Source organism: Lampetra fluviatilis, unplaced genomic scaffold, assembly GCF_964198595.1.
Source record: "Lampetra fluviatilis unplaced genomic scaffold, kcLamFluv1.1 SCAFFOLD_885, whole genome shotgun sequence".
NCBI classification, from domain to species: Eukaryota; Metazoa; Chordata; class Hyperoartia; order Petromyzontiformes; family Petromyzontidae; genus Lampetra; species Lampetra fluviatilis.
Genome location: NW_027621072.1, coordinates 7501 through 32193, shown reverse-complemented (window position 1 = coordinate 32193; position 24693 = coordinate 7501). Strand labels below are relative to the sequence as shown.

The following is a 24693-nucleotide window of genomic DNA, read 5'->3' as shown; positions in this document are numbered from 1 at the left end:
GGAGAAAGACACGGGGAGAGAGACACGGGGAGAGAGACACGGGGAGAGAGACGCGGGGAGAGAGACACGGGGAGAGAGAGACACGGGGAGAGAGACACGGGGAGAGAGACACGGGGAGAGAGACACGGGGAGAGAGAGACACGGGGAGAGAGACACGGGGAGAGAGAGACACGGGGGGAGAGACACGGGGAGAGACACGGGGAGAGAGACACGGGGAAAGAGACACGGGGAGAGAGACACGGGGAGAGAGACACGGGGAGAGAGACACGGGGAGAGAGACACGGGGAGAGAGACACGGGGAGAGAGACACGGGGAGAGAGAGAGACACGGGGAGAGAGACACGGGGAGAGAGACACGGGGAGAGACACGGGGAGAGAGACACGGGGAGAGAGAGAGACACGGGGAGAGAGAGAGACACGGGGAGAGAGAGAGACACGGGGAGAGAGTGAGAGACACGGGGAGAGAGAGAGAGACACGGGGAGAGAGAGACACGGGGAGAGAGACACGGGGAGAGAGACACGGGGAGAGAGACACGGGGAGAGACACGGGGAGAGAGACACGGGGAGAGAGACACGGGGAGAGAGACACGGGGAGAGAGACACGGGGAGAGAGACACGGGGAGAGAGAGACACGGGGAGAGAGAGAGAGACACGGGGAGAGAGACATGGGGAGAGAGATACGGTGAGAGAGACACGGGGAGAGAGACACGGGGAGAGAGAGAGACACGGGGAGAGAGACACGGAGAGAGAGAGACACGGGGAGAGAGACACGGGGAGAGAGACACGGGGAGAGAGACACGGGGAGAGAGACACGGGGAGAGAGACGCGGGGAGAGAGACACGGGGAGAGAGAGACACGGGGAGAGAGACACGGGGAGAGAGACACGGGGAGAGAGAGACACGGGGAGAGAGACACGGGGAGAGAGAGACACGGGGGGAGAGACACGGGGAGAGACACGGGGAGAGAGACACGGGGAAAGAGACACGGGGAGAGAGACACGGGGAGAGAGACACGGGGAGAGAGACACGGGGAGAGAGACACGGGGAGAGAGACGCGGGGAGAGAGACACGGGGAGAGAGAGACACGGGGAGAGAGAGGCACGGGGAAAAGAGACACGGGGAGAGAGACACGGGGAGAGAGACACGGGGAGAGAGACACGGGGAGAGAGAGACACGGGGGGAGAGACACGGGGAGAGACACGGGGAGAGAGACACGGGGATAGAGACACGGGGAGAGAGACACGGGGAAAGAGACACGGGGGGAGAGACACGGGGAGAGAGACACGGGGAGAGAGACACGGGGAGAGAGACACGGGGAGAGAGACACGGGGGGAGAGACACGGGGAGAGACACGGGGAGAGAGAGAGAGACACGGGGAGAGAGACACGGGAAAAGAGACACGGGAAGAGAGACACGGGGAGAGAGACACGGGGAGAGACACGGGGAGAGACACGGGGAGAGAGATACGGGGAGAGAGACACGGGGAGAGAGAGACACGGGGAGAGACACAGGGTGAGAGAGACACGGGGAGAGAGACACGGGGAGAGAGACACGGGGAGAGAGACACGGGGAAAGAGACACGGGGAGAGAGACACGGGGAGAGAGACACGGGGAGAGAGACACGGGGAGAGAGACACGGGGAGAGAGACACGGGGAGAGAGACACGGGGAGAGAGACACGGGGAGAGAGACACCGGGAGAGAGACACGGGGAGAGAGATACGGGGAGAGAGAGACACGGGGAGAGACACAGGGTGAGAGAGACACGGGGAGAGAGACACGGGGAGAGAGACACGGGGAGAGACACGGGGAGAGAGACACGGGGAAAGAGACACGGGGAGAGAGACACGGGGAAAGAGACACGGGGGGAGAGACACGGGGAGAGAGAGACACGGGGAAAAGAGACACGGGGAGAGAGACACGGGGAGAGACACGGAGAGACACGGGGAAAGAGACGCGCGGAGGGGGGAGACACGGGGAGAGAGACACGGGGTGAAAGAGACACGGGGAGAGAGACACAGGGAGAGAGACACGGGGAGAGAGACACGGGGGGAGAGACACGGGGAGAGAGACACGGGGAGGGGGGAGACACGGGGAGAGAGACACGGGGAGAGAGACACGGGGAGAGAGACACGGAGAGGGGGGAGACACGGGGAGAGAGACACGGGGAGAGAGACACGGGGAGAGAGACACGGGGAGAGAGAGACACGGGGAGAGAGACACGGGGAGAGAGACACGGGGAGAGAGACACGGGGAGAGAGACACGGGGAGAGAGACACGGGGAGAGAGACACGGGGAGAGAGACGCGGGGAGAGAGACACGGGGAGAGAGACACGGGGAGAGAGACACGGGGAGAGAGACACGGGGAGAGAGACACGGGGAGAGAGACACGGGGAGGGAGAAACGGGGAGAGAGACACGGGGAGAGAGACACGGGGTGAGAGACACGGGGAGAGACACGGGGAGAGAGACACGGGGAGAGAGACACGGGGAAAGAGACACGGGGGGAGAGACACGGGGAGAGAGAGACACGGGGAGAGAGACACGGGGAGAGAGACACGGGGAGAGACACGGGGAGAGAGAGACACGGGAAGAGAGAGAGAGAGACACGGGGAGAGAGATACGGGGAGAGAGACACGGGGAGAGAGAGACACGGGGAGAGACACAGGGTGAGAGAGACACGGGGAGAGAGACACGGGGAGAGAGAGACACGGGGAAAGAGACACGGGGGGAGAGACACGGGGAGAGAGAGACACGGGGAGAGAGACACGGGGAAAGAGACACGGGGGGAGAGACACGGGGAGAGAGAGACACGGGGAGAGAGACACGGGGAGAGAGAGACACGGGGAGAGAGACACGGGGAAAGAGACACGGGGAGAGAGAGACACGGGGAGAGAGACACGGGGAAAGAGACACGGGGGGAGAGACACGGGGAGAGAGAGACACGGGGAGAGAGACACGGGGAAAGAGACACGGGGGGAGAGACACGGGGAGGGAGAAACGGGGAGAGAGACACGGGGAGAGAGACACGGGGAAAGAGACACGGGGGGAGAGACAGGGGGAGAGAGAGACACGGGGAGAGAGACACGGGGAGAGAGACACGGGGAGGGAGACACGGGGAGAGAGACACAGGGAGAGAGACACGGGGAGAGAGACACGGGGAGAGAGAGACACGGGGAGAGAGACACGGGGAGAGAGACACGGGGAGAGAGAGACACGGGGAGAGAGACACGGGGAGAGAGAGACATGGGGAGAGAGACACGGGGAGAGAGAGACACGGGGAGAGAGACACGGGAGAGAGAGACACGGGGAGAGAGACACGGGGAGAGACACGGGGAGAGAGAGAGAGACACGGGGAGAGACACGGGGAAAGACAGACGGGGAGAGACACGGGGGGAGAGACACGGGGAGAGAGACACGGGGAGAGAGAGACACGGGGAGAGAGACACGGGGAGAGAGAGACATGGGGAGAGAGACACGGGGAGAGAGAGACACGGGGAGAGAGACACGGGAGAGAGAGACACGGGGAGAGACACGGGGAGAGAGAGAGAGACACGGGGAGAGAGATACGGGAGAGAGAGACACGGGGAGAGACACAGGGTGAGAGAGACACGGGGAGAGAGACACGGGGAGAGAGACACGGGAGAGAGAGACACGGGGAGAGAGACACGGGGAGAGACACGGGGAGAGAGAGAGAGACACGGGGAGAGAGATACGGGGAGAGAGACACGGTGAGACATGGGGAGAGAGACACGGTGAGACATGGGGAGAGAGACACGGGGGGGGGCAGACATGGGGGGGAGAGAGACACGGAGAGACACGGGGAGAGAGACAGGGGGAGAGAGACACGGGGGGGGGGGGGGGGGAGAGAGACACGGGGAGAGAGACACGGGGAGAGAGACACGGTGAGAGAGAGACACACGGGGAGAGAGACACGGGGAGAGAGAGAGACACGGGGAGAGAGAGACACGGGGAGAGAGAGACACGGGGAGAGAGAGACACGGGGAGAGAGAGACACGGGGAGAGAGACACGGGGAGAGAGACACGGGGAGAGAGAGACACGGGGAGAGAGACACGTGGAGAGAGACACGGGGAGAGAGACACGGGGAGAGAGAGACACGGGGAGAGAGAGACACGGGGAGAGAGACACGGTGAGAGAGACACGGTGAGAGAGAGAGACACGGGGGGAGAGAGAGAGACACGGGGAGAGAGACACGGGGGGAGAGAGACACGGGGAGAGAGAGACACGGGGAGAGAGAGACACGGAGAGAGAGACACGGGGAGAGAGACACGGGGAGAGAGACACGGTGAGAGAGAGAGACACGGGGAGAGAGACACGGGGAGAGAGACACGGTGAGAGAGACACGGGGAGAGAGAGAGACACGGGGAGAGAGACACGGGGAGAGAGACACGGTGAGAGAGATACGGTGAGAGAGACACGGTGAGAGAGAGAGACACGGGGAGAGAGAGAGACACGGGGAGAGAGACACGGGGAGAGAGACACGGTGAGAGAGATACGGTGAGAGAGACACGGTGAGAGAGAGAGACACGGGGGGAGAGAGAGAGACACGGGGAGAGAGACACGGGGGGAGAGAGACACGGGGAGAGAGAGACACGGAGAGAGAGACACGGGGAGAGAGACACGGGGAGAGACACGGGGAGAGACAGACACGGGGAGAGAGACACGGGGAGAGAGAGAGAGACACGGGGAGAGAGACACTGTGAGACACGGTGAGAGAGAGAGAGACACGGGGAGAGAGAGACACGGTGAGAGAGAGAGAGACACGGGGAGAGAGACACGGAGAGAGAGACAGGGGGAGAGAGACACGGGGAGAGAGAGAGACACGGGGAGAGAGAGAGACACGGGGAGAGAGAGAGACACGGGGAGAGAGACACGGGGAGAGAGACACGGGGAGAGAGACACGGGGAGAGAGACACGGGGAGAGAGACAGACACGGGGAGAGAGACAAGGGGAGAGAGACATGGGGAGACAAACCTCCTCCTCCCTCTTGGCCCGCGACCGCTGATCCGTAGCATCGGCATCACCCTCATCAGCCTCGCCACCATCACCACCACCACCATCACCACCCCCACCATCACCACCATCACCACCACCACCATCACCACCATCACCACCATCGTCATCGTCATCCTGCAGGCAAGGGGCAAGGTCAAACAGGTTGGTGTAGTGTGTAGTGTATAGTGTAGTGTATAGTGTAGTGTATAGTGTAGTGTATAGTGTAGTGTAGTGTGTAGTGTGTAGTGCAGTGTGTAGTGTAGTGTGTAGTGTAGTGTGTAGTGTAGTGTATAGTGTAGTGTATAGTGTAGTGTGTAGTGTGTAGTGCAGTGTGTAGTGTATAGTGTAGTGTGTAGTGTAGTGTATAGTGTAGTGTATAGTGTAGTGTATAGTGTAGTGTATAGTGTAGTGTAGTGTGTAGTGTATAGTGTAGTGTATAGTGTAGTGTGTAGTGTAGTGTATAGTGTAGTGTATAGTGTAGTGTATAGTGTAGTGTATAGTGTAGTGTAGTGTGTAGTGTATAGTGTAGTGTATAGTGTAGTGTATAGTGTAGTGTGTAGTGTGTAGTGCAGTGTGTAGTGTATAGTGTAGTGTGTAGTGTAGTGTATAGTGTAGTGTATAGTGTAGTGTATAGTGTAGTGTATAGTGTAGTGTAGTGTGTAGTGTATAGTGTAGTGTATAGTGTAGTGTGTAGTGTAGTGTATAGTGTAGTGTATAGTGTAGTGTATAGTGTAGTGTATAGTGTAGTGTATAGTGTAGTGTATAGTGTAGTGTATAATGTACAATACCTCTGCACCACCCCCTAGTGCGTCACCGCTCCGCGTGGCTCGCTGCGTCCCCATCGCTTGGCTGTTTGCGAGCGCCGCGCTCTTGTAGTGTATAGTGTAGTGTATAGTGTAGTGTATAGTGTAGTGTATAGTGTAGTGTATAGTGTATAATACCCACCTCTGCACCACCCCCTAGTGCGTCACCGCTCCGCGTGGCTCGCTGCGTCCCCATCGCTTGGCTGTTTGCGAGCGCCGCGCTCTTGTAGTGTATAGTGTAGTGTATAGTGTAGTGTATAGTGTAGTGTATAGTGTATAATACCCACCTCTGCACCACCTCCTACAGCGTCACCGCTCCGCGTGGCTCGCTGCGTCCCCATCGTTCGGCTGTTTGCGAGCGCCGCGCTCTTGCGCTTGATGAGCTCAAGTAGGTGTCGGATGAAGCTGCCGGCGCCGCGCGGATTGCGGACAGAGAGGGAGAGAGAGACCGGCGGGGTCACGGCGGGGTCACGGCGGGGTCACGGCGGGGAGGTCACGGCGGGGTCACGGCGGGGAGGTCACGGGCCTCTAAGGGGTGAGACACAAAGTCTGTGGGGGTGGCTGTGGGTGTGTCTGTGGGTGTGGCTGTGGGTGTCTGTGGGTGTGGCTGTGGGTGTGGCTGTGGGTGGCTGTGGGGGTGTCTGTGGGTGTGTCTGTGGGTGGCTGTGGGTGTGTCTGTGGGTGTGTCTGTGGGTGTGTCTGTGGGTGTGTCTGTGGGTGTCTGTGGATGTCTGTGGGTGTGTTTGTGGGTGTCTGTGGGTTTCTGTGGGTGTCTGTGGGTGTCTGTGGGTGTCTGTGGGTGGCTGTGGGTGTGTGGGTGTGTCTGTGGGTGTGTGTGGGTGTGTCTGTGGGTGTCTGTGGGTGTGTCTGTGGGTGGCTGTGGGTGTCTGTGGGTGTGTCTGTGGGTGTCTGTGGGTTTCTGTGGGTGTCTGTGGGTGTCTGTGGGTGGCTGTGGGTGTGTGGGTGTGTCTGTGGGTGTCTGTGGGTGTGTCTGTGGGTGGCTGTGGGTGGCTGTGGGTGTGTGGGTGTCTGTGGGTGTGTCTGTGGGTGTCTGTGGGTTTCTGTGGGTGTCTGTGGGTGTCTGTGGGTGGCTGTGGGTGTGTGGGTGTGTCTGTGGGTGTCTGTGGGTGTGTCTGTGGGTGGCTGTGGGTGTGTCTGTGGGTGTCTATGGGTGGCTGTGGGTGTGTCTGTGGGTGTCTGTGGGTGTCTGTGGGTGTCTGTGGGTGTGTCTGTGGGTGTCTGTGGGTGTCTGTGGGTGTCTGTGGGTGTCTGTGGGTGTGTCTGTGGGTCTCTGAGTGTCTGTGGGTCTCTGTGGGTGTCTGTGGGTGTCTGTGGGTGTCTGGGTGTCTGTTTCTGTGGATCTCTGTGTGTCTCTGTGGGTCTCTGTGGGTGTCTGTGGGTTTCTGTGTGGGTCTCTGTGGGTGTCTGTGGGTCTCTGTGGGTCTGTGTGTGTCTCTGTGGGTTTCTGTGGGTGTCTGTGGGTCTCTGTGGGTGTCTGTGGGTCTCTGTGTTTCTCTGTGGGTGTCTGTGGGTGTCTGTGGGTCTCTGTGGGTGTCTGTGGGTCTCTGTGGGTCTGTGTGTTTCTCTGTGGGTGTCTGTGGGTCTCTATGGGTCTCTGTGGATCTCTGGGTCTCTGTGGGTCTCTGTGTCTCTGTGGGTGTCTGTGAGTCTGTGTGTGTCTCTGTGTGTCTCTGTGGGTCTGTGTGGGTGTCTGTGGGTGTCTGTGGTGTCTGTGGGTGTCTGTGGGTCTCTGTGGGTCTCTGTGGGTCTCTGTGTGGGTCTCTGTGGGTATTTCTGTGGGTGTCTGTGAGTCTCTGTGTGTCTCTGTGGGTCTCTGTGTGTCTCTGTGGGTCTCTGTGGGTCTCTGCGTGTCTCTGTGGGTATTTCTGTGGGTGTCTGTGGGTCTCTGTGTGTCTCTGTGTGTCTCTGTGGGTTTCTGTGTGTCTCTGTGGGTCTATGTGTGTCTCTGTGGGTCTCTGTGGGTCTCTGTGGGTCTCTGTGTGGGTCTCTGTGGGTCTCTGTGTGTCTCTGTGGGTCTCTGTGTGTCTCTGTGGGTCTCTGTGGGTCTCTGTGGGTCTCTGTGGGTGTGTCTGTGGGTCTCTGTGGGTGTCTGTGGGTGTCTGTGGGTCTCTGTGGGTGTCTGTGGGTGTCTGTGGGTATCTGTGGGTGTGTCTGTGGGTCTCTGTGGGTGTCTGTGGGTGTCTGTGGGTCTCTGTGAGTCTCTGTGGGTGTCTCTGTGAGTGTCTGTGGGTCTCTGTGGGTGTCTGTGGGTCTCTGTGGGTGTCTGTGGGTGTCTGTGGGTCTCTGTGGGTGTCTGTGGGTCTCTGTGGGTGTCTGTGGGTCTCTGTGGGTGTGTCTGTGGGTCTCTGTGGGTGTGTCTGTGGGTCTCTGTGGGTGTGTCTGTGGGTGTCTGTGGGTGTCTGTGGGTGTCTGTGGGTGTGTCTGTGGGTGTCTGTGGGTGTCTGTGGGTGTGTCTGTGGGTGTCTGTGGGTATCTGTGGGTGTGTCTGTGGGTATCTGTGGGTGTGTCTGTGGGTATCTGTGGGTGTGTCTGTGGGTGTCTGTGGGTCTCTGTGGGTGTCTGTGGGTCTCTGTGGGTGTGTCTGTGGGTGTCTGTGGGTGTCTGTGGGTGTCTGTGGGTGTCTGTGGGTGTTTCTGTGAGTCTCTGTGGGTGTCTGTGGGTGTCTGTGGGTGTCTCTGTGGGTCTCTGTGGGTGTCTGTGGGTGTCTGTGGGTGTCTGTGGGTCTCTGTGGGTCTCTGTGGGTGTCTGTGGGTGTCTGTGGGTGTCTGTGGGTCTCTGTGGGTGTGTCTGTGGGTGTCTGTGGGTGTCTGTGGGTGTCTGTGGGTGTGTCTGTGGGTGTCTGTGGGTGTCTGTGGGTGTGTCTGTGGGTGTGTCTGTGGGTGTCTGTGGGTATCTGTGGGTGTGTCTGTGGGTATCTGTGGGTGTGTCTGTGGGTGTCTGTGGGTCTCTGTGGGTGTCTGTGGGTCTCTGTGGGTGTGTCTGTGGGTGTCTGTGGGTGTCTGTGGGTGTCTGTGGGTGTCTGTGGGTGTCTGTGGGTGTTTCTGTGAGTCTCTGTGGGTGTCTGTGGGTGTCTGTGGGTCTCTGTGGGTCTCTGTGGGTGTCTGTGGGTGTCTGTGGGTCTCTGTGGGTCTCTGTGGGTGTCTGTGGGTGTCTGTGGGTCTCTGTGGGTGTCTGTGGGTGTCTGTGGGTGTCTGTGGGTCTCTGTGGGTGTCTGTGGGTATCTGTGGGTCTCTGTGGGTCTCTGTGGGTGTCTGTGGGTCTCTGTGGGTGTCTGTGGGTCTCTGTGGGTGTCTGTGGGTGTCTGTGGGTGTCTGTGGGTCTCTGTGGGTGTCTGTGGGTGTGTGTGGGTCTCTGTGGGTGTCTGTGGGTGTCTGTGGGTGTCTGTGGGTCTCTGTGGGTCTCTGTGGGTATCTGTGGGTGTCTGTGGGTCTCTGTGGGTGTCTGAGGGTGTCTGTGGGTCTCTGTGGGTGTCTGTGGGTGTCTGTGGGTGTCTGTGGGTCTCTGTGGGTGTCTGTGGGTCTCTGTGGGTGTCTGTGGGTGTCTGTGGGTCTCTGTGGGTGTCTGTGAGTGTCTGTGGGTGTCTGTGGGTGTCTGTGTGGGTGTCTGTGGGTGTCTGTGAGTGTCTGTGGGTCTCTGTGGGTGTCTGTGGGTTTCTGTGTGGGTCTCTGTGGGTGTCTGTGGGTGTCTGTGGGTCTCTGTGTGTGTCTGTGGGTCTCTGTGGGTGTCTGTGGGTCTCTGTGTTTCTCTGTGGGTGTCTGTGGGTCTCTGTGGGTCTCTGTGGGTGTCTGTGGGTGTCTGTGGGTCTCTGTGTTTCTCTGTGGGTCTCTGTGGGTCTCTGTGGGTGTCTGTGAGTGTCTGTGGGTCTCTGTGGGTGTCTGTGGGGGTCTGTGGGTATCTGTGGGTCTCTGTGGGTGTCTGTGGGTCTCTGTGTGTCTGTGGGTGTCTGTGGGTCTCTGTGGGTGTCTGTGGGTGTCTGTGTTTCTCTGTGGGTGTCTGTGGGTGTCTGTGGGTCTCTGTGGGTGTCTGTGGGTCTCTGTGGGTGTCTGTGGGTCTCTGTGGGTGTCTGTGGGTCTCTGTGTTTCTCTGTGGGTGTCTGTGGGTGTCTGTGGGTCTCTGTGGGTGTCTGTGGGTCTCTGTGGGTCTCTGTGGGTGTCTGTGGGTCTGTGTGTGTCTCTGTGGGTTTCTGTGGGTGTCTGTGGGTCTCTGTGGGTGTCTGTGGGTCTCTGTGGGTGTCTGTGGGTGTCTGTGTTTCTCTGTGGGTGTCTGTGGGTGTCTGTGGGTCTCTGTGGGTGTCTGTGGGTCTCTGTGGGTGTCTGTGGGTCTCTGTGGGTGTCTGTGGGTCTCTGTGTTTCTCTGTGGGTGTCTGTGGGTGTCTGTGGGTCTCTGTGGGTGTCTGTGGGTCTCTGTGGGTCTCTGTGTGTCTCTGTGGGTCTCTGTGGGTGTCTGTGGGTCTCTGTGGGTCTCTGTGCGTCTCTGTGGGTCTCTGTGGGTCTCTGTGTGTCTCTGTGGGTCTCTGTGGGTCTCTGTGGGTCTGTGTGTGTCTCTGTGGGTTTCTGTGGGTGTCTGTGGGTCTCTGTGGGTGTCTGTGGGTCTCTGTGTTTCTCTGTGGGTGTCTGTGGGTGTCTGTGGGTCTGTGTGTTTCTCTGTGTGTGTCTGTGGGTCTCTGTGGGTCTGTGTGTTTCTCTGTGGGTGTCTGTGGGTGTCTGTGGGTCTCTGTGGGTCTGTGTGTTTCTCTGTGGGTGTCTGTGGGTGTCTGTGGGTGTCTGTGGGTCTCTGTGTTTCTCTGTGGGTGTCTGTGGGTCTGTGTGTTTCTCTGTGTGTGTCTGTGGGTCTCTGTGGGTCTGTGTGTTTCTCTGTGGGTGTCTGTGGGTGTCTGTGGGTCTCTGTGGGTCTGTGTGTTTCTCTGTGGGTGTCTGTGGGTGTCTGTGGGTGTCTGTGGGTCTCTGTGTTTCTCTGTGGGTGTCTGTGGGTGTCTGTGGGTCTGTGTGTTTCTCTGTGTGTGTCTGTGGGTGTCTGTGGGTGTCTGTGGGTCTCTGTGTTTCTCTGTGGGTGTCTGTGGGTGTCTGTGGGTCTGTGTGTTTCTCTGTGGGTGTCTGTGGGTGTCTGTGGGTCTCTGTGTTTCTCTGTGGGTGTCTGTGGGTGTCTGTGGGTCTGTGTGTTTCTCTGTGTGTGTCTGTGGGTGTCTGTGGGTGTCTGTGGGTCTCTGTGTTTCTCTGTGGGTGTCTGTGGGTGTCTGTGGGTCTCTGTGGGTCTGTGTGTTTCTCTGTGGGTGTCTGTGGGTCTCTATGGGTCTCTGTGGATCTCTGGGTCTCTGTGGGTCTCTGTGTCTCTGTGGGTGTCTGTGAGTCTGTGTGTGTCTCTGTGTGTCTCTGTGGGTCTGTGTGGGTGTCTGTGGGTGTCTGTGGTGTCTGTGGGTGTCTGTGGGTCTCTGTGGGTCTCTGTGGGTCTCTGTGGGTCTCTGTGTGGGTCTCTGTGGGTATTTCTGTGGGTGTCTGTGGGTCTCTGTGTGTCTCTGTGGGTCTCTGTGTGTCTCTGTGGGTCTCTGTGGGTCTCTGTGTGTCTCTGTGGGTATTTCTGTGGGTGTCTTTGGGTCTCTGTGTGTCTCTGTGTGTCTCTGTGGGTCTCTGTGTGTCTCTGTGGGTCTATGTGTGTCTCTGTGGGTCTCTGTGGGTCTCTGTGGGTCTCTGTGTGGGTCTCTGTGGGTCTCTGTGTGTCTCTATGGGTCTCTGTGTGTCTCTGTGGGTCTCTGTGGGTCTCTGTGGGTCTCTGTGGGTCTCTGTGGGTCTCTGTGGGTGTGTCTGTGGGTTTCTGTGGGTGTCTGTGGGTGTCTGTGGGTCTCTGTGGGTGTCTGTGGGTGTCTGTGGGTATCTGTGGGTGTGTCTGTGGGTCTCTGTGGGTGTCTGTGGGTGTCTGTGGGTCTCTGTGGGTGTCTGTGGGTGTCTGTGAGTCTCTGTGGGTGTCTGTGGGTCTCTGTGGGTGTCTGTGGGTGTCTGTGGGTCTCTGTGGGTGTGTCTGTGGGTCTCTGTGGGTGTGTCTGTGGGTGTGTCTGTGGGTGTCTGTGGGTGTCTGTGGGTGTCTGTGGGTGTGTCTGTGGGTGTCTGTGGGTGTGTCTGTGGGTGTCTGTGGGTGTCTGTGGGTGTGTCTGTGGGTGTCTGTGGGTATCTGTGGGTGTGTCTGTGGGTATCTGTGGGTGTGTCTGTGGGTGTCTGTGGGTCTCTGTGGGTGTCTGTGGGTCTCTGTGGGTGTGTCTGTGGGTGTCTGTGGGTGTCTGTGGGTGTCTGTGGGTGTCTGTGGGTGTTTCTGTGAGTCTCTGTGGGTGTCTGTGGGTGTCTGTGGGTGTCTGTGGGTGTCTCTGTGGGTCTCTGTGGGTGTCTGTGGGTGTCTGTGGGTCTCTGTGGGTCTCTGTGGGTCTCTGTGGGTGTCTGTGGGTCTCTGTGGGTCTCTGTGGGTCTCTGTGGGTCTCTGTGGGTGTCTGTGGGTGTCTGTGGGTGTCTGTGGGTCTCTGTGGGTGTCTGTGGGTGTCTGTGGGTGTCTGTGGGTCTCTGTGGGTGTCTGTGGGTATCTGTGGGTCTCTGTGGGTGTCTGTGGGTCTCTGTGGGTGTCTGTGGGTCTCTGTGGGTGTCTGTGGGTGTCTGTGGGTGTCTGTGGGTCTCTGTGGGTGTCTGTGGGTGTGTGTGGGTCTCTGTGGGTGTCTGTGGGTGTCTGTGGGTGTCTGTGGGTCTCTGTGGGTATCTGTGGGTGTCTGTGGGTGTCTGTGGGTCTCTGTGGGTGTCTGTGGGTGTCTGTGGGTCTCTGTGGGTGTCTGTGAGTGTCTGTGGGTGTCTGTGGGTGTCTGTGTGGGTGTCTGTGGGTGTCTGTGAGTGTCTGTGCGTCTCTGTGGGTCTCTGTGGGTGTCTGTGGGTCTCTGTGGGTGTCTGTGGGTCTCTGTGGGTGTCTGTGGGTGTCTGTGGGTGTCTGTGGGTCTCTGTGGGTGTCTGTGGGTGTGTGTGGGTCTCTGTGGGTGTGTGTGGGTCTCTGTGGGTGTCTGTGGGTGTCTGTGGGTGTCTGTGGGTCTCTGTGGGTGTCTGTGGGTGTCTGTGGGTCTCTGTGGGTGTCTGTGAGTGTCTGTGGGTGTCTGTGTGGGGGTCTGTGTGGGGGTCTGTGGGTGTCTGTGAGTGTCTGTGGGTGTCTGTGGGTGTCTGTGGGTGTCTGTGGGTGTCTGTGGGTCTCTGTGGGTGTCTGTGGGTGTCTGTGGGTGTCTGTGGGTCTCTGTGGGTGTCTGTGGGTCTCCGTGGGTGTCTCTGTGGGTGTCTGTGAGTGTCTGTGGGTGTCTGTGGGTGTCTCTGTGGGTGTTTGTGGGTGTCTGTGGGTGTCTTTGGTGTCTGTGGGTATCTGTGGGTCTCTGTGTGTGTCTGTGGGTGTCTGTGGGTGTCTGTGAGTGTCTGTGGGTGTCTGTGGGTGGCTGTGGGTGTCTGTGGGTGTCTGTGGGTCTCTGTGGGTGTCTGTGGGTCTCTGTGGGTCTCTGTGGGTGGCTGTGGGTCTCTGTGGGTCTCTGTGGGTGTGTCTGTGGGTCTCTGTGGGTGTGTCTGTGGGTCTCTGTGGGTGTGTCTGTGGGTGTCTGTGGGTGTCTGTGGGTGTCTGTGGGTGTGTCTGTGGGTGTCTGTGGGTGTCTGTGGGTGTGTCTGTGGGTATCTGTGGGTGTGTCTGTGGGTGTCTGTGGGTCTCTGTGGGTGTCTGTGGGTCTCTGTGGGTGTCTGTGGGTCTCTGTGGGTGTGTCTGTGGGTGTCTGTGGGTGTCTGTGGGTGTCTGTGGGTGTCTGTGGGTGTCTGTGGGTGTCTGTGGGTCTCTGTGGGTGTCTGTGGGTGTCTGTGGGTCTCTGTGGGTGTCTGTGGGTGTCTGTGGGTGTCTGTGGGTGTCTGTGGGTCTCTGTGGGTGTCTGTGGGTGTCTGTGGGTGTATGTGGGTCTCTGTGTGTGTCTGTGGGTGTCTGTGGGTGTCTGTGTGTGTCTGTGGGTGTCTGTGGGTCTCTGTGGGTGTCTGTGGGTGTCTGTGGGTGTCTGTGGGTATCTGTGGGTGTCTGTGGGTGTCTGTGGGTGTCTGTGGGTGTCTGTGGGTGTCTGTGGGTCTCTGTGTGTGTCTGTGGGTGTCTGTGGGTCTCTGTGGGTCTGTGTGTGTGTCTGTGGGTGTCTGTGGGTGTCTGTGGGTCTCTGTGGGTCTCTGTGTGTGTCTGTGGGTGTCTGTGGGTGTCTGTGGGTGTCTGTGGGTGTCTGTGGGTCTCTGTGGGTCTCTGTGGGTGTCTGTGGGTGTCTGTGGGTCTCTGTGGGTCTCTGTGGGTGTCTGTGGGTGTCTGTGGGTGTCTGTGTGTATCTGTGGGTCTCTGTGGGTGTCTGTGGGTGTCTGTGGGTGTCTGTGTGTATCTGTGGGTGTCTGTGGGTGTCTGTGTGTATCTGTGGGTGTCTGTGGGTGTCTGTGGGTCTCTGTGGGTGTCTGTGGGTGTCTGTGGGTGTCTGTGGGTGTCTGTGAGTGTCTGTGGGTGTCTGTGGGTGTCTGTGGGTGTCTGTGGGTCTCTGTGGGTGTCTGTGGGTCTCTGTGGGTCTCTGTGTGTCTCTGTGGGTGTCTGTGGGTGTCTGTGGATGTCTGTGGGTCTTTGTGGGTCTCTGTGGGTGTCTGTGGGTGTCTGTGGGTCTCTGTGGGTCTCTGTGGGTATCTGTGGGTGTCTGTGGGTCTCTGTGGGTGTCTGAGGGTGTCTGTGGGTCTCTGTGGGTGTCTGTGGGTGTCTGTGGGTGTCTGTGGGTATCTGTGGGTCTCTGTGGGTGTCTGTGGGTCTCTGTGGGTGTCTGTGGGTGTCTGTGGGTGTCTGTGGGTGTCTGTGGGTCTCTGTGGGTGTCTGTGGGTGTCTGTGGGTGTCTGTGGGTCTCTGTGGGTGTCTGTGAGTGTCTGTGGGTGTCTGTGGGTGTCTGTGTGGGTGTCTGTGGGTGTCTGTGAGTGTCTGTGGGTCTCTGTGGGTGTCTGTGGGTTTCTGTGTGGGTCTCTGTGGGTGTCTGTGGGTGTCTGTGGGTCTCTGTGTGTGTCTGTGGGTCTCTGTGGGTGTCTGTGGGTCTCTGTGTTTCTCTGTGGGTGTCTGTGGGTCTCTGTGGGTCTCTGTGGGTGTCTGTGGGTCTCTGTGTTTCTCTGTGGGTCTCTGTGTGTCTCTGTGGGTGTCTGTGGGTGTCTGTGGGTGTCTGTGGGTGTGTCTGTGGGTGTCTGTGGGTGTCTGTGGGTGTGTCTGTGGGTATCTGTGGGTGTGTCTGTGGGTGTCTGTGGGTCTCTGTGGGTGTCTGTGGGTCTCTGTGGGTGTCTGTGGGTCTCTGTGGGTGTCTGTGGGTCTCTGTGGGTGTGTCTGTGGGTGTCTGTGGGTGTCTGTGGGTGTCTGTGGGTGTCTGTGGGTGTCTGTGGGTGTCTGTGGGTCTCTGTGGGTGTCTGTGGGTGTCTGTGGGTCTCTGTGGGTGTCTGTGGGTGTCTGTGGGTGTCTGTGGGTGTCTGTGGGTCTCTGTGGGTGTCTGTGGGTGTCTGTGGGTGTATGTGGGTCTCTGTGTGTGTCTGTGGGTGTCTGTGGGTGTCTGTGTGTGTCTGTGGGTGTCTGTGGGTCTCTGTGGGTGTCTGTGGGTGTCTGTGGGTGTCTGTGGGTATCTGTGGGTGTCTGTGGGTGTCTGTGGGTGTCTGTGGGTGTCTGTGGGTGTCTGTGGGTCTCTGTGTGTGTCTGTGGGTGTCTGTGGGTCTCTGTGGGTCTGTGTGTGTGTCTGTGGGTGTCTGTGGGTGTCTGTGGGTCTCTGTGGGTCTCTGTGTGTGTCTGTGGGTGTCTGTGGGTGTCTGTGGGTGTCTGTGGGTGTCTGTGGGTCTCTGTGGGTCTCTGTGGGTGTCTGTGGGTGTCTGTGGGTCTCTGTGGGTCTCTGTGGGTGTCTGTGGGTGTCTGTGGGTGTCTGTGTGTATCTGTGGGTCTCTGTGGGTGTCTGTGGGTGTCTGTGGGTGTCTGTGTGTATCTGTGGGTGTCTGTGGGTGTCTGTGTGTATCTGTGGGTGTCTGTGGGTGTCTGTGGGTCTCTGTGGGTGTCTGTGGGTGTCTGTGGGTGTCTGTGGGTGTCTGTGAGTGTCTGTGGGTGTCTGTGGGTGTCTGTGGGTGTCTGTGGGTCTCTGTGGGTGTCTGTGGGTCTCTGTGGGTCTCTGTGTGTCTCTGTGGGTGTCTGTGGGTGTCTGTGGATGTCTGTGGGTCTCTGTGGGTCTCTGTGGGTGTCTGTGGGTGTCTGTGGGTCTCTGTGGGTCTCTGTGGGTATCTGTGGGTGTCTGTGGGTCTCTGTGGGTGTCTGAGGGTGTCTGTGGGTCTCTGTGGGTGTCTGTGGGTGTCTGTGGGTGTCTGTGGGTATCTGTGGGTCTCTGTGGGTGTCTGTGGGTCTCTGTGGGTGTCTGTGGGTGTCTGTGGGTGTCTGTGGGTGTCTGTGGGTCTCTGTGGGTGTCTGTGGGTGTCTGTGGGTGTCTGTGGGTCTCTGTGGGTGTCTGTGAGTGTCTGTGGTTGTCTGTGGGTGTCTGTGTGGGTGTCTGTGGGTGTCTGTGAGTGTCTGTGGGTCTCTGTGGGTGTCTGTGGGTTTCTGTGTGGGTCTCTGTGGGTGTCTGTGGGTGTCTGTGGGTCTCTGTGTGTGTCTGTGGGTCTCTGTGGGTGTCTGTGGGTCTCTGTGTTTCTCTGTGGGTGTCTGTGGGTCTCTGTGGGTCTCTGTGGGTGTCTGTGGGTCTCTGTGTTTCTCTGTGGGTCTCTGTGGGTCTCTGTGGGTGTCTGTGAGTGTCTGTGGGTCTCTGTGGGTGTCTGTGGGGGTCTGTGGGTATCTGTGGGTCTCTGTGGGTGTCTGTGGGTCTCTGTGTGTCTGTGGGTGTCTGTGGGTCTCTGTGGGTGTCTGTGGGTGTCTGTGTTTCTCTGTGGGTGTCTGTGGGTGTCTGTGGGTCTCTGTGGGTGTCTGTGGGTCTCTGTGGGTGTCTGTGGGTCTCTGTGGGTGTCTGTGGGTCTCTGTGTTTCTCTGTGGGTGTCTGTGGGTGTCTGTGGGTCTCTGTGGGTGTCTGTGGGTCTCTGTGGGTCTCTGTGGGTGTCTGTGGGTCTGTGTGTGTCTCTGTGGGTTTCTGTGGGTGTCTGTGGGTCTCTGTGGGTGTCTGTGGGTCTCTGTGGGTGTCTGTGGGTGTCTGTGTTTCTATGTGGGTGTCTGTGGGTGTCTGTGGGTCTCTGTGGGTGTCTGTGGGTCTCTGTGGGTGTCTGTGGGTCTCTGTGGGTGTCTGTGGGTCTCTGTGTTTCTCTGTGGGTGTCTGTGGGTGTCTGTGGGTCTCTGTGGTTGTCTGTGGGTCTCTGTGGGTCTCTGTGTGTCTCTGTGGGTCTCTGTGGGTGTCTGTGGGTCTCTGTGGGTCTCTGTGCGTCTCTGTGGGTCTCTGTGGGTCTCTGTGTGTCTCTGTGGGTCTCTGTGGGTCTCTGTGGGTCTGTGTGTGTCTCTGTGGGTTTCTGTGGGTGTCTGTGGGTCTCTGTGGGTGTCTGTGGGTCTCTGTGTTTCTCTGTGGGTGTCTGTGGGTGTCTGTGGGTCTGTGTGTTTCTCTGTGTGTGTCTGTGGGTCTCTGTGGGTCTGTGTGTTTCTCTGTGGGTGTCTGTGGGTGTCTGTGGGTCTCTGTGGGTCTGTGTGTTTCTCTGTGGGTGTCTGTGGGTGTCTGTGGGTGTCTGTGGGTGTCTGTGGGTCTCTGTGTTTCTCTGTGGGTGTCTGTGGGTGTCTGTGGGTCTGTGTGTTTCTCTGTGTGTGTCTGTGGGTCTCTGTGGGTCTGTGTGTTTCTCTGTGGGTGTCTGTGGGTGTCTGTGGGTCTCTGTGGGTCTGTGTGTTTCTCTGTGGGTGTCTGTGGGTGTCTGTGGGTGTCTGTGGGTCTCTGTGTTTCTCTGTGGGTGTCTGTGGGTGTCTGTGGGTCTGTGTGTTTCTCTGTGTGTGTCTGTGGGTGTCTGTGGGTGTCTGTGGGTCTCTGTGTTTCTCTGTGGGTGTCTGTGGGTGTCTGTGGGTCTGTGTGTTTCTCTGTGGGTGTCTGTGGGTGTCTGTGGGTCTCTGTGTTTCTCTGTGGGTGTCTGTGGGTGTCTGTGGGTCTGTGTGTTTCTCTGTGTGTGTCTGTGGGTGTCTGTGGGTGTCTGTGGGTCTCTGTGTTTCTCTGTGGGTGTCTGTGGGTGTCTGTGGGTCTCTGTGGGTCTGTGTGTTTCTCTGTGGGTGTCTGTGGGTCTCTATGGGTCTCTGTGGATCTCTGGGTCTCTGTGGGTCTCTGTGTCTCTGTGGGTGTCTGTGAGTCTGTGTGTGTCTCTGTGTGTCTCTGTGGGTCTGTGTGGGTGTCTGTGGGTGTCTGTGGTGTCTGTGGGTGTCTGTGGGTCTCTGTGGGTCTCTGTGGGTCTCTGTGGGTCTCTGTGTGGGTCTCTGTGGGTATTTCTGTGGGTGTCTGTGGGTCTCTGTGTGTCTCTGTGGGTCTCTGTGTGTCTCTGTGGGTCTCTGTGTGTCTCTGTGGGTATTTCTGTGGGTGTCTTTGGGTCTCTGTGTGTCTCTGTGTGTCTCTGTGGGTCTCTGTGTGTTTCTGTGGGTCTATGTGTGTCTCTGTGGGTCTCTGTGGGTCTCTGTGGGTCTCTGTGTGGGTCTCTGTGGGTCTCTGTGTGTCTCTGTGGGTCTCTGTGTGTCTCTGTGGGTCTCTGTGGGTCTCTGTGGGTCTCTGTGGGTGTGTCTGTGGGTTTCTGTGGGTGTCTGTGGGTGTCTGTGGGTCTCTGTGGGTGTCTGTGGGTGTCTGTGGGTATCTGTGGGTGTGTCTGTGGGTCTCTGTGGGTGTCTGTGGGTGTCTGTGGGTCTCTGTGGGTGTCTGTGGGTGTCTGTGAGTCTCTGTGGGTGTCTGTGGGTCTCTGTGGGTGTCTGTGGGTGTCTGTGGGTCTCTGTGGGTGTGTCTGTGGGTCTCTGTGGGTGTGTCTGTGGGTGTGTCTGTGGGTGTCTGTGGGTGTCTGTGGGTGTCTGTGGGTGTGTCTGTGGGTGTCTGTGGGTGTCTGTGGGTGTGTCTGTGGGTGTCTGTGGGTATCTGTGGGTGTGTCTGTGGGTATCTGTGGGTGTGTCTGTGGGTGTCTGTGGGTCTCTGTGGGTGTCTGTGGGTCTCTGTGGGTGTGTCTGTGGGTGTCTGTGGGTGTCTGTGGGTGTCTGTGGGTGTCTGTGGGTGTCTGTGGGTGTCTGTGGGTGTTTCTGTGAGTCTCTGTGGGTGTCTGTGGGTGTCTGTGGGTGTCTGTGGGTGTCTCTGTGGGTCTCTGTGGGTGTCTGTGGGTGTCTGTGGGTGTCTGTGGGTCTCTGTGGGTCTCTGTGGGTCTCTGTGGGTGTCTGTGGATGTCTGTGGGTCTCTGTGGGTCTCTGTGGGTGTCTGTGGGTGTCTGTGGGTGTCTGTGGGTCTCTGTGGGTGTCTGTGGGTGTCTGTGGGTGTCTGTGGGTATCTGTGGGTCTCTGTGGGTCTCTGTGGGTGTCTGTGGGTCTCTGTGGGTGTCTGTGGGTCTCTGTGGGTGTCTGTGGGTGTCTGTGGGTGTCTGTGGGTCTCTGTGGGTGTCTGTGGGTGTGTGTGGGTCTCTGTGGGTGTCTGTGGGTGTCTGTGGGTGTCTGTGGGTCTCTGTGGGTATCTGTGGGTGTCTGTGGGTGTCTGTGGGTCTCTGTGGGTGTCTGTGGGTGCCTGTGGGTCTCTGTGGGTGTCTGTGAGTGTCTGTGGGTGTCTGTGGGTGTCTGTGTGGGTGTCTGTGGGTGTCTGTGAGTGTCTGTGGGTCTCTGTGGGTCTCTGTGGGTGTCTGTGGGTCTCTGTGGGTGTCTGTGGGTCTCTGTGGGTGTCTGTGGGTGTCTGTGGGTGTCTGTGGGTCTCTGTGGGTGTCTGTGGGTGTGTGTGGGTCTCTGTGGGTGTGTGTGGGTCTCTGTGGGTGTCTGTGGGTGTCTGTGGGTGTCTGTGGGTGTCTGTGGGTCTCTGTGGGTGTCTGTGGGTGTCTGTGGGTCTCTGTGGGTGTCTGTGAGTGTCTGTGGGTGTCTGTGGGTGTCTGTGTGGGGGTCTGTGGGTGTCTGTGAGTGTCTGTGGGTCTCTGTGGGTGTCTGTGGGTGTCTGTGGGTGTCTGTGGGTCTCTGTGGGTGTCTGTGGGTGTCTGTGGGTGTCTGTGGGTCTCTGTGGGTGTCTGTGGGTCTCCGTGGGTGTCTCTGTGGGTGTCTGTGAGTGTCTGTGGGTGTCTGTGGGTGTCTCTGTGGGTGTTTGTGGGTGTCTGTGGGTGTCTTTGGTGTCTGTGGGTATCTGTGGGTCTCTGTGTGTGTCTGTGGGTGTCTGTGGGTGTCTGTGAGTGTCTGTGGGTGTCTGTGGGTGGCTGTGGGTGTCTGTGGGTGTCTGTGGGTCTCTGTGGGTGTCTGTGGGTCTCTGTGGGTCTCTGTGGGTGGCTGTGGGTCTCTGTGGGTCTCTGTGGGTGTGTCTGTGGGTCTCTGTGGGTGTGTCTGTGGGTCTCTGTGGGTGTGTCTGTGGGTGTCTGTGGGTGTCTGTGGGTGTCTGTGGGTGTGTCTGTGGGTGTCTGTGGGTGTCTGTGGGTGTGTCTGTGGGTATCTGTGGGTGTGTCTGTGGGTGTCTGTGGGTCTCTGTGGGTGTCTGTGGGTCTCTGTGGGTGTGTCTGTGGGTGTCTGTGGGTGTCTGTGGGTGTCTGTGGGTGTCTGTGGGTGTCTGTGGGTGTCTGTGGGTGTCTGTGGGTGTCTGTGGGTCTCTGTGGGTGTCTGTGGGTGTCTGTGGGTGTCTGTGGGTGTATGTGGGTCTCTGTGTGTGTCTGTGGGTGTCTGTGTGTGTCTGTGGGTGTCTGTGGGTCTCTGTGGGTGTCTGTGGGTGTCTGTGGGTGTCTGTGGGTATCTGTGGGTGTCTGTGGGTGTCTGTGGGTGTCTGTGGGTGTCTGTGGGTGTCTGTGGGTGTCTGTGGGTCTCTGTGGGTCTCTGTGGGTGTCTGTGGGTGTCTGTGGGTCTCTGTGGGTCTGTGTGTGTGTCTGTGGGTGTCTGTGGGTGTCTGTGGGTCTCTGTGGGTCTCTGTGGGTGTCTGTGGGTGTCTGTGGGTGTCTGTGGGTGTCTGTGGGTCTCTGTGGGTCTCTGTGGGTGTCTGTGGGTGTCTGTGGGTCTCTGTGGGTCTCTGTGGGTGTCTGTGGGTGTCTGTGGGTGTCTGTGGGTGTCTGTGTGTATCTGTGGGTCTCTGTGGGTGTCTGTGGGTGTCTGTGGGTGTCTGTGTGTATCTGTGGGTGTCTGTGGGTGTCTGTGTGTATCTGTGGGTGTCTGTGGGTGTCTCTGGGTGTCTGTGTGTATCTGTGGGTGTCTGTGGGTGTCTTTGGGTGTCTGTGGGTGTCTGTGGGTGTCTGTGTGTCTCTGTGTGTGTCTGTGGGTATCTGTGGGTATCTGTGGGTCTCTGTGGGTCTCTGTGTGTCTCTGTGGGTGTCTGTGGGTGTCTGTGGATGTCTGTGGGTCTCTGTGGGTCTCTGTGGGTGTCTGTGGGTGTCTGTGGGTGTCTGTGGGTGTCTGTGGGTATCTGTGGGTGTCTGTGGGTGTCTGTGGGTGTCTGTGGGTGTCTGTGGGTCTCTGTGGGTGTCTGTGGGTGTCTGTGGGTGTCTGTGGGTGTCTGTGAGTGTCTGTGGGTGTCTGTGGGTGTCTGTGGGTGTCTGTGGGTATCTGTGGGTGTCTGTGGGTATCTGTGGGTGTCTGTGGGTGTCTGTGGGTCTCTGTGGGTCTCTGTGGGTCTCTGTGGGTGTCTGTGGGTGTCTGTGGGTGTCTGTGAGTGTCTGTGGGTGTCTGTGGGTGTCTGTGGGTGTCTGTGGGTCTCTGTGGGTGTCTGTGGGTGTCTGTGGGTGTCTGTGGGTGTCTGTGGGTCTCTGTGGGTGTCTGTGGGTCTCTGTGGGTGTCTGTGGGTGTCTGTGGGTGTCTGTGGGTGTCTGTGGGTGTCTGTGGGTCTCTGTGGGTCTCTGTGGGTGTCTGTGGGTGTCTGTGGGTGTGTGTGGGTGTCTGTGGGTGTCTGTGGGTCTCTGTGGGTGTCTGTGGGTCTCTGTGGGTGTCTGTGGGTGTCTGTGGGTGTCTGTGGGTGTCTGTGGGTGTGTCTGTGGGTGTCTGTGGGTCTCTGTGGGTGTCTGTGGGTGTCTGTGGGTGTCTGTGGGTGTCTCTGTGGGTGTCTGTGGGTCTCTGTGGGTCTCTGTGGGTGTCTGTGAGTGAGTCTCTGTGGGTGTCTGAAGGTCTCTGTGGGTGTCTGAGGGTGTCTGTGTGTGTCTCTGTGTGTCTGTGGGTGTCTGTGTGTCTCTGTGTGTCTGTGTGTGTGTGTGGGTGTCTGTGTGTGTGTGTGGGTGTCTGTGGGTCTCTGTGGGTCTCTGTGGGTCTCTGTATGTCTGTGTGTGTCTCTGTGGGTCTCCGTGAGTCTATGTGAGTCTGTGTGTCTCTGTGTGTGTTTCTGTGAGTCTCTGTGGGTGTCTGTGTGTGTCTGTGTGTCTCTGTGTGTCTCTATGGGTCTCTGTGGGTCTCTGCGTCTCTGTGGGTCTCTGTGTGTGTGTGTGTGTTTCTGTGTGTCTATGTGTGTCTGTGAGTCTGTGTGTGTCTCTGTGGGTCTGTGTGGGTGGCTGTGGGTCTGTGGGTCTCTGTGGGTGTCTGTGTGTGTCTCTGTGGGTCTCTGTGGGTCTCTGTGGGTGTCTGTTGGTGTCTGTGGATGTCTGTGTCTCTATGGGTCTCTATGTGTCTGTGTGGGTCTCTGTGGGTCTCTGTGGGTCTCTGTGGGTGTCTGTGGGTGTCTGTGGGTGTCTCTGTGGGTGTCTGTGGGTGTCTGTGTGTGTCTCTGTGTGTGTCTGTGGGTGTCTGTGGGTCTCTGTGGGTGTCTGTGTGTGTCTCTGTGGGTCTCTGTGGGTCTCTGTGGGTCTCTGTGGGTGTCTGTTGGTGTCTGTGGATGTCTGTGTCTCTATGGATCTCTATGTGTCTGTGTGTGTCTCTGTGGGTGTCTGTGGGTGTCTGTGGGTGTCTCTGTGGGTGTCTGTGGGTGTCTGTGTGTGTCTCTGTGTGTGTCTGTGGGTGCCTGTGGGTCTCTATGTGTCTCTGTGTGTGTCTGTGGGTGTCTGTGGGTGTCTGTGGGTCTCTGTGCGTGTCTGTGTGTCTCTGTGTGTCTGTGTGTGTGTGTGGGTGTCTGTGAGTCTGTGTGTGTCTCTGTGTGTCTCTGTGGGTGTCTGTGGGTGTCTGTGTGTGTCTGTGTGTCTCTGTGTGTGTCTGTGTGTCTCTGTGTGTCTGTGTGTGTGTGTGTGTGGGTGTCTGTGGGTCTCTGTGAGTCTATGTGAGTCTGTGTGTGTTTCTGTGAGTCTCTGTGGGTGTCTGTGGGTTTCTGTGTGTCTCTGTGGGTCTCTGTGGGTCTCTGCGTCTCTGTGGGTGTCTGTGGGTCTGTGTGTGTTTCTGTGTGTCTATGTGTGTCTGTGAGTCTGTGTGTGTCTCTGTGTGTCTCTGTGTCTCGCTGTGTCTCTCTGTATCTCTGTGGGTGTCTGTGGGTATTTCTGTGGGTGTCTGTGGGTCTCTGTGGGTCTCTGTGGGTCTCTGTCTCTCTGTGGGTCTCTGTGGGTCTCTGTGTGTCTCTGTGGGTTTCTGTGAATCTCTGTGGGTCTCTGTGTGTCTGTATGTGTTTCTGTGGGTGTCTGTGGGTGTCTGTGGGTCTCTGTGTGTCTCTGTGGGTCTCTGTGGGTCTATGTGTGTCTCTGTGGGTCTGTGGATCTCTGTGGGTTTCTGTGAATCTCTGTGGGTGTCTGTGGGTCTCTGTGGGTCTCTGTGGGTCTCTGTGGGTCTCTGTGTGTCTCTGTGGGTCTGTGGATCTCTGTGGGTTTATGTGAATCTCTGTGGGTCTGTATGTGTTTCTGTGGGTGTCTGTGGGTGTCTGTGGGTGTCTGTGGGTCTCTGTGGGTCTCTGTGGGTGTCTGTGGGTCTCTGTGGGTCTCTGTGGGTCTCTGTGGGTCTCTGTGGGTGTCTGTGGGTGTCTCTGGGTGTCTGTGGGTGTCTGTGGGTCTCTGTGGGTGTCTGTGGGTGTCTGTGGGTGTCTGTGGGTCTCTGTGGGTGTCTGTGGGTATCTGTGGGTCTCTGTGGGTCTCTGTGGGTGTCTGTGGGTGTCTGTGGGTGTCTGTGGGTGTCTGTGGGTCTCTGTGGGTCTCTGTGGGTGTCTGTGGGTGTCTGTGGGTGTCTGTGGGTGTCTGTGGGTCTCTGTGGGTGTCTGTGGGTGTCTGTGGGTGTATGTGGGTCTCTGTGGGTCTCTGTGGGTGTCTGTGGGTGTCTGTGGGTGTGTGTGGGTGTCTGTGGGTGTCTGTGGGTCTCTGTGGGTGTCTGTGGGTCTCTATGGGTGTCTGTGGGTGTCTGTGGGTGTCTGTGGGTGTCTGTGGGTGTCTGTAGGTGTCTGTGGGTGTCTGTGGGTATCTGTGGGTGTCTGTGTGTGTCTGTGGGTGTCTGTGGGTGTGTCTGTGGGTGTCTGTGGGTCTCTGTGGGTGTCTGTGGGTGTCTGTGGGTGTCTGTGGGTGTTTCTGTGTGTCTCTTTGTGGGTGTCTGTGGGTGTCTGTGGGTGTTTCTGTGTGTCTCTGTGGGTCTCCGTGGGTCTGTGTGGGTCTCTGTGGGTCTCTATGGGTCTCTGCGTCTCTGTGGGTGTCTGTGGGTCTGTGTGTGTTTCTGTGTGTCTCTGTGGGTGTCTGTGAGTCTGTGTGTGTCTCTGTGTGTCTCTGTGGGTCTGTGTGGGTGGCTGTGGGTCTGTGGGTCTCTGTCGGTGTCTGTGGGTCTCTGTCGGTGTCTGTGGGTGGCTGTGGGTGTCTGTGGGTGGCTGTGGGTGTCTGTGTGTGTTTCTGTGG

At 58.2% G+C, this 24693-nt stretch overlaps 1 protein-coding gene across 1 annotated transcript in view; it reads right to left on the bottom strand.

Moving 5' to 3' along the window:
* Window positions 1-5089: 5089 nt before the first annotated feature.
* Window positions 5090-24693, bottom strand: part of LOC144954730 (DNA-directed RNA polymerase I subunit RPA1-like) — a gene marked incomplete at its 3' end in the record, with an annotated part of 26739 nt that continues 7135 nt past the window's right edge. Inside the window, exons 4-5 of the mRNA XM_078885165.1 lie at window positions 6103-6220; window positions 5090-5147 (exon numbers count right to left, since the gene is read on the bottom strand). Coding sequence (XP_078741291.1) covers window positions 5090-5147; window positions 6103-6220 — 176 coding nt within the window. The remainder of the gene's footprint in view (window positions 5148-6102; window positions 6221-24693) is intronic.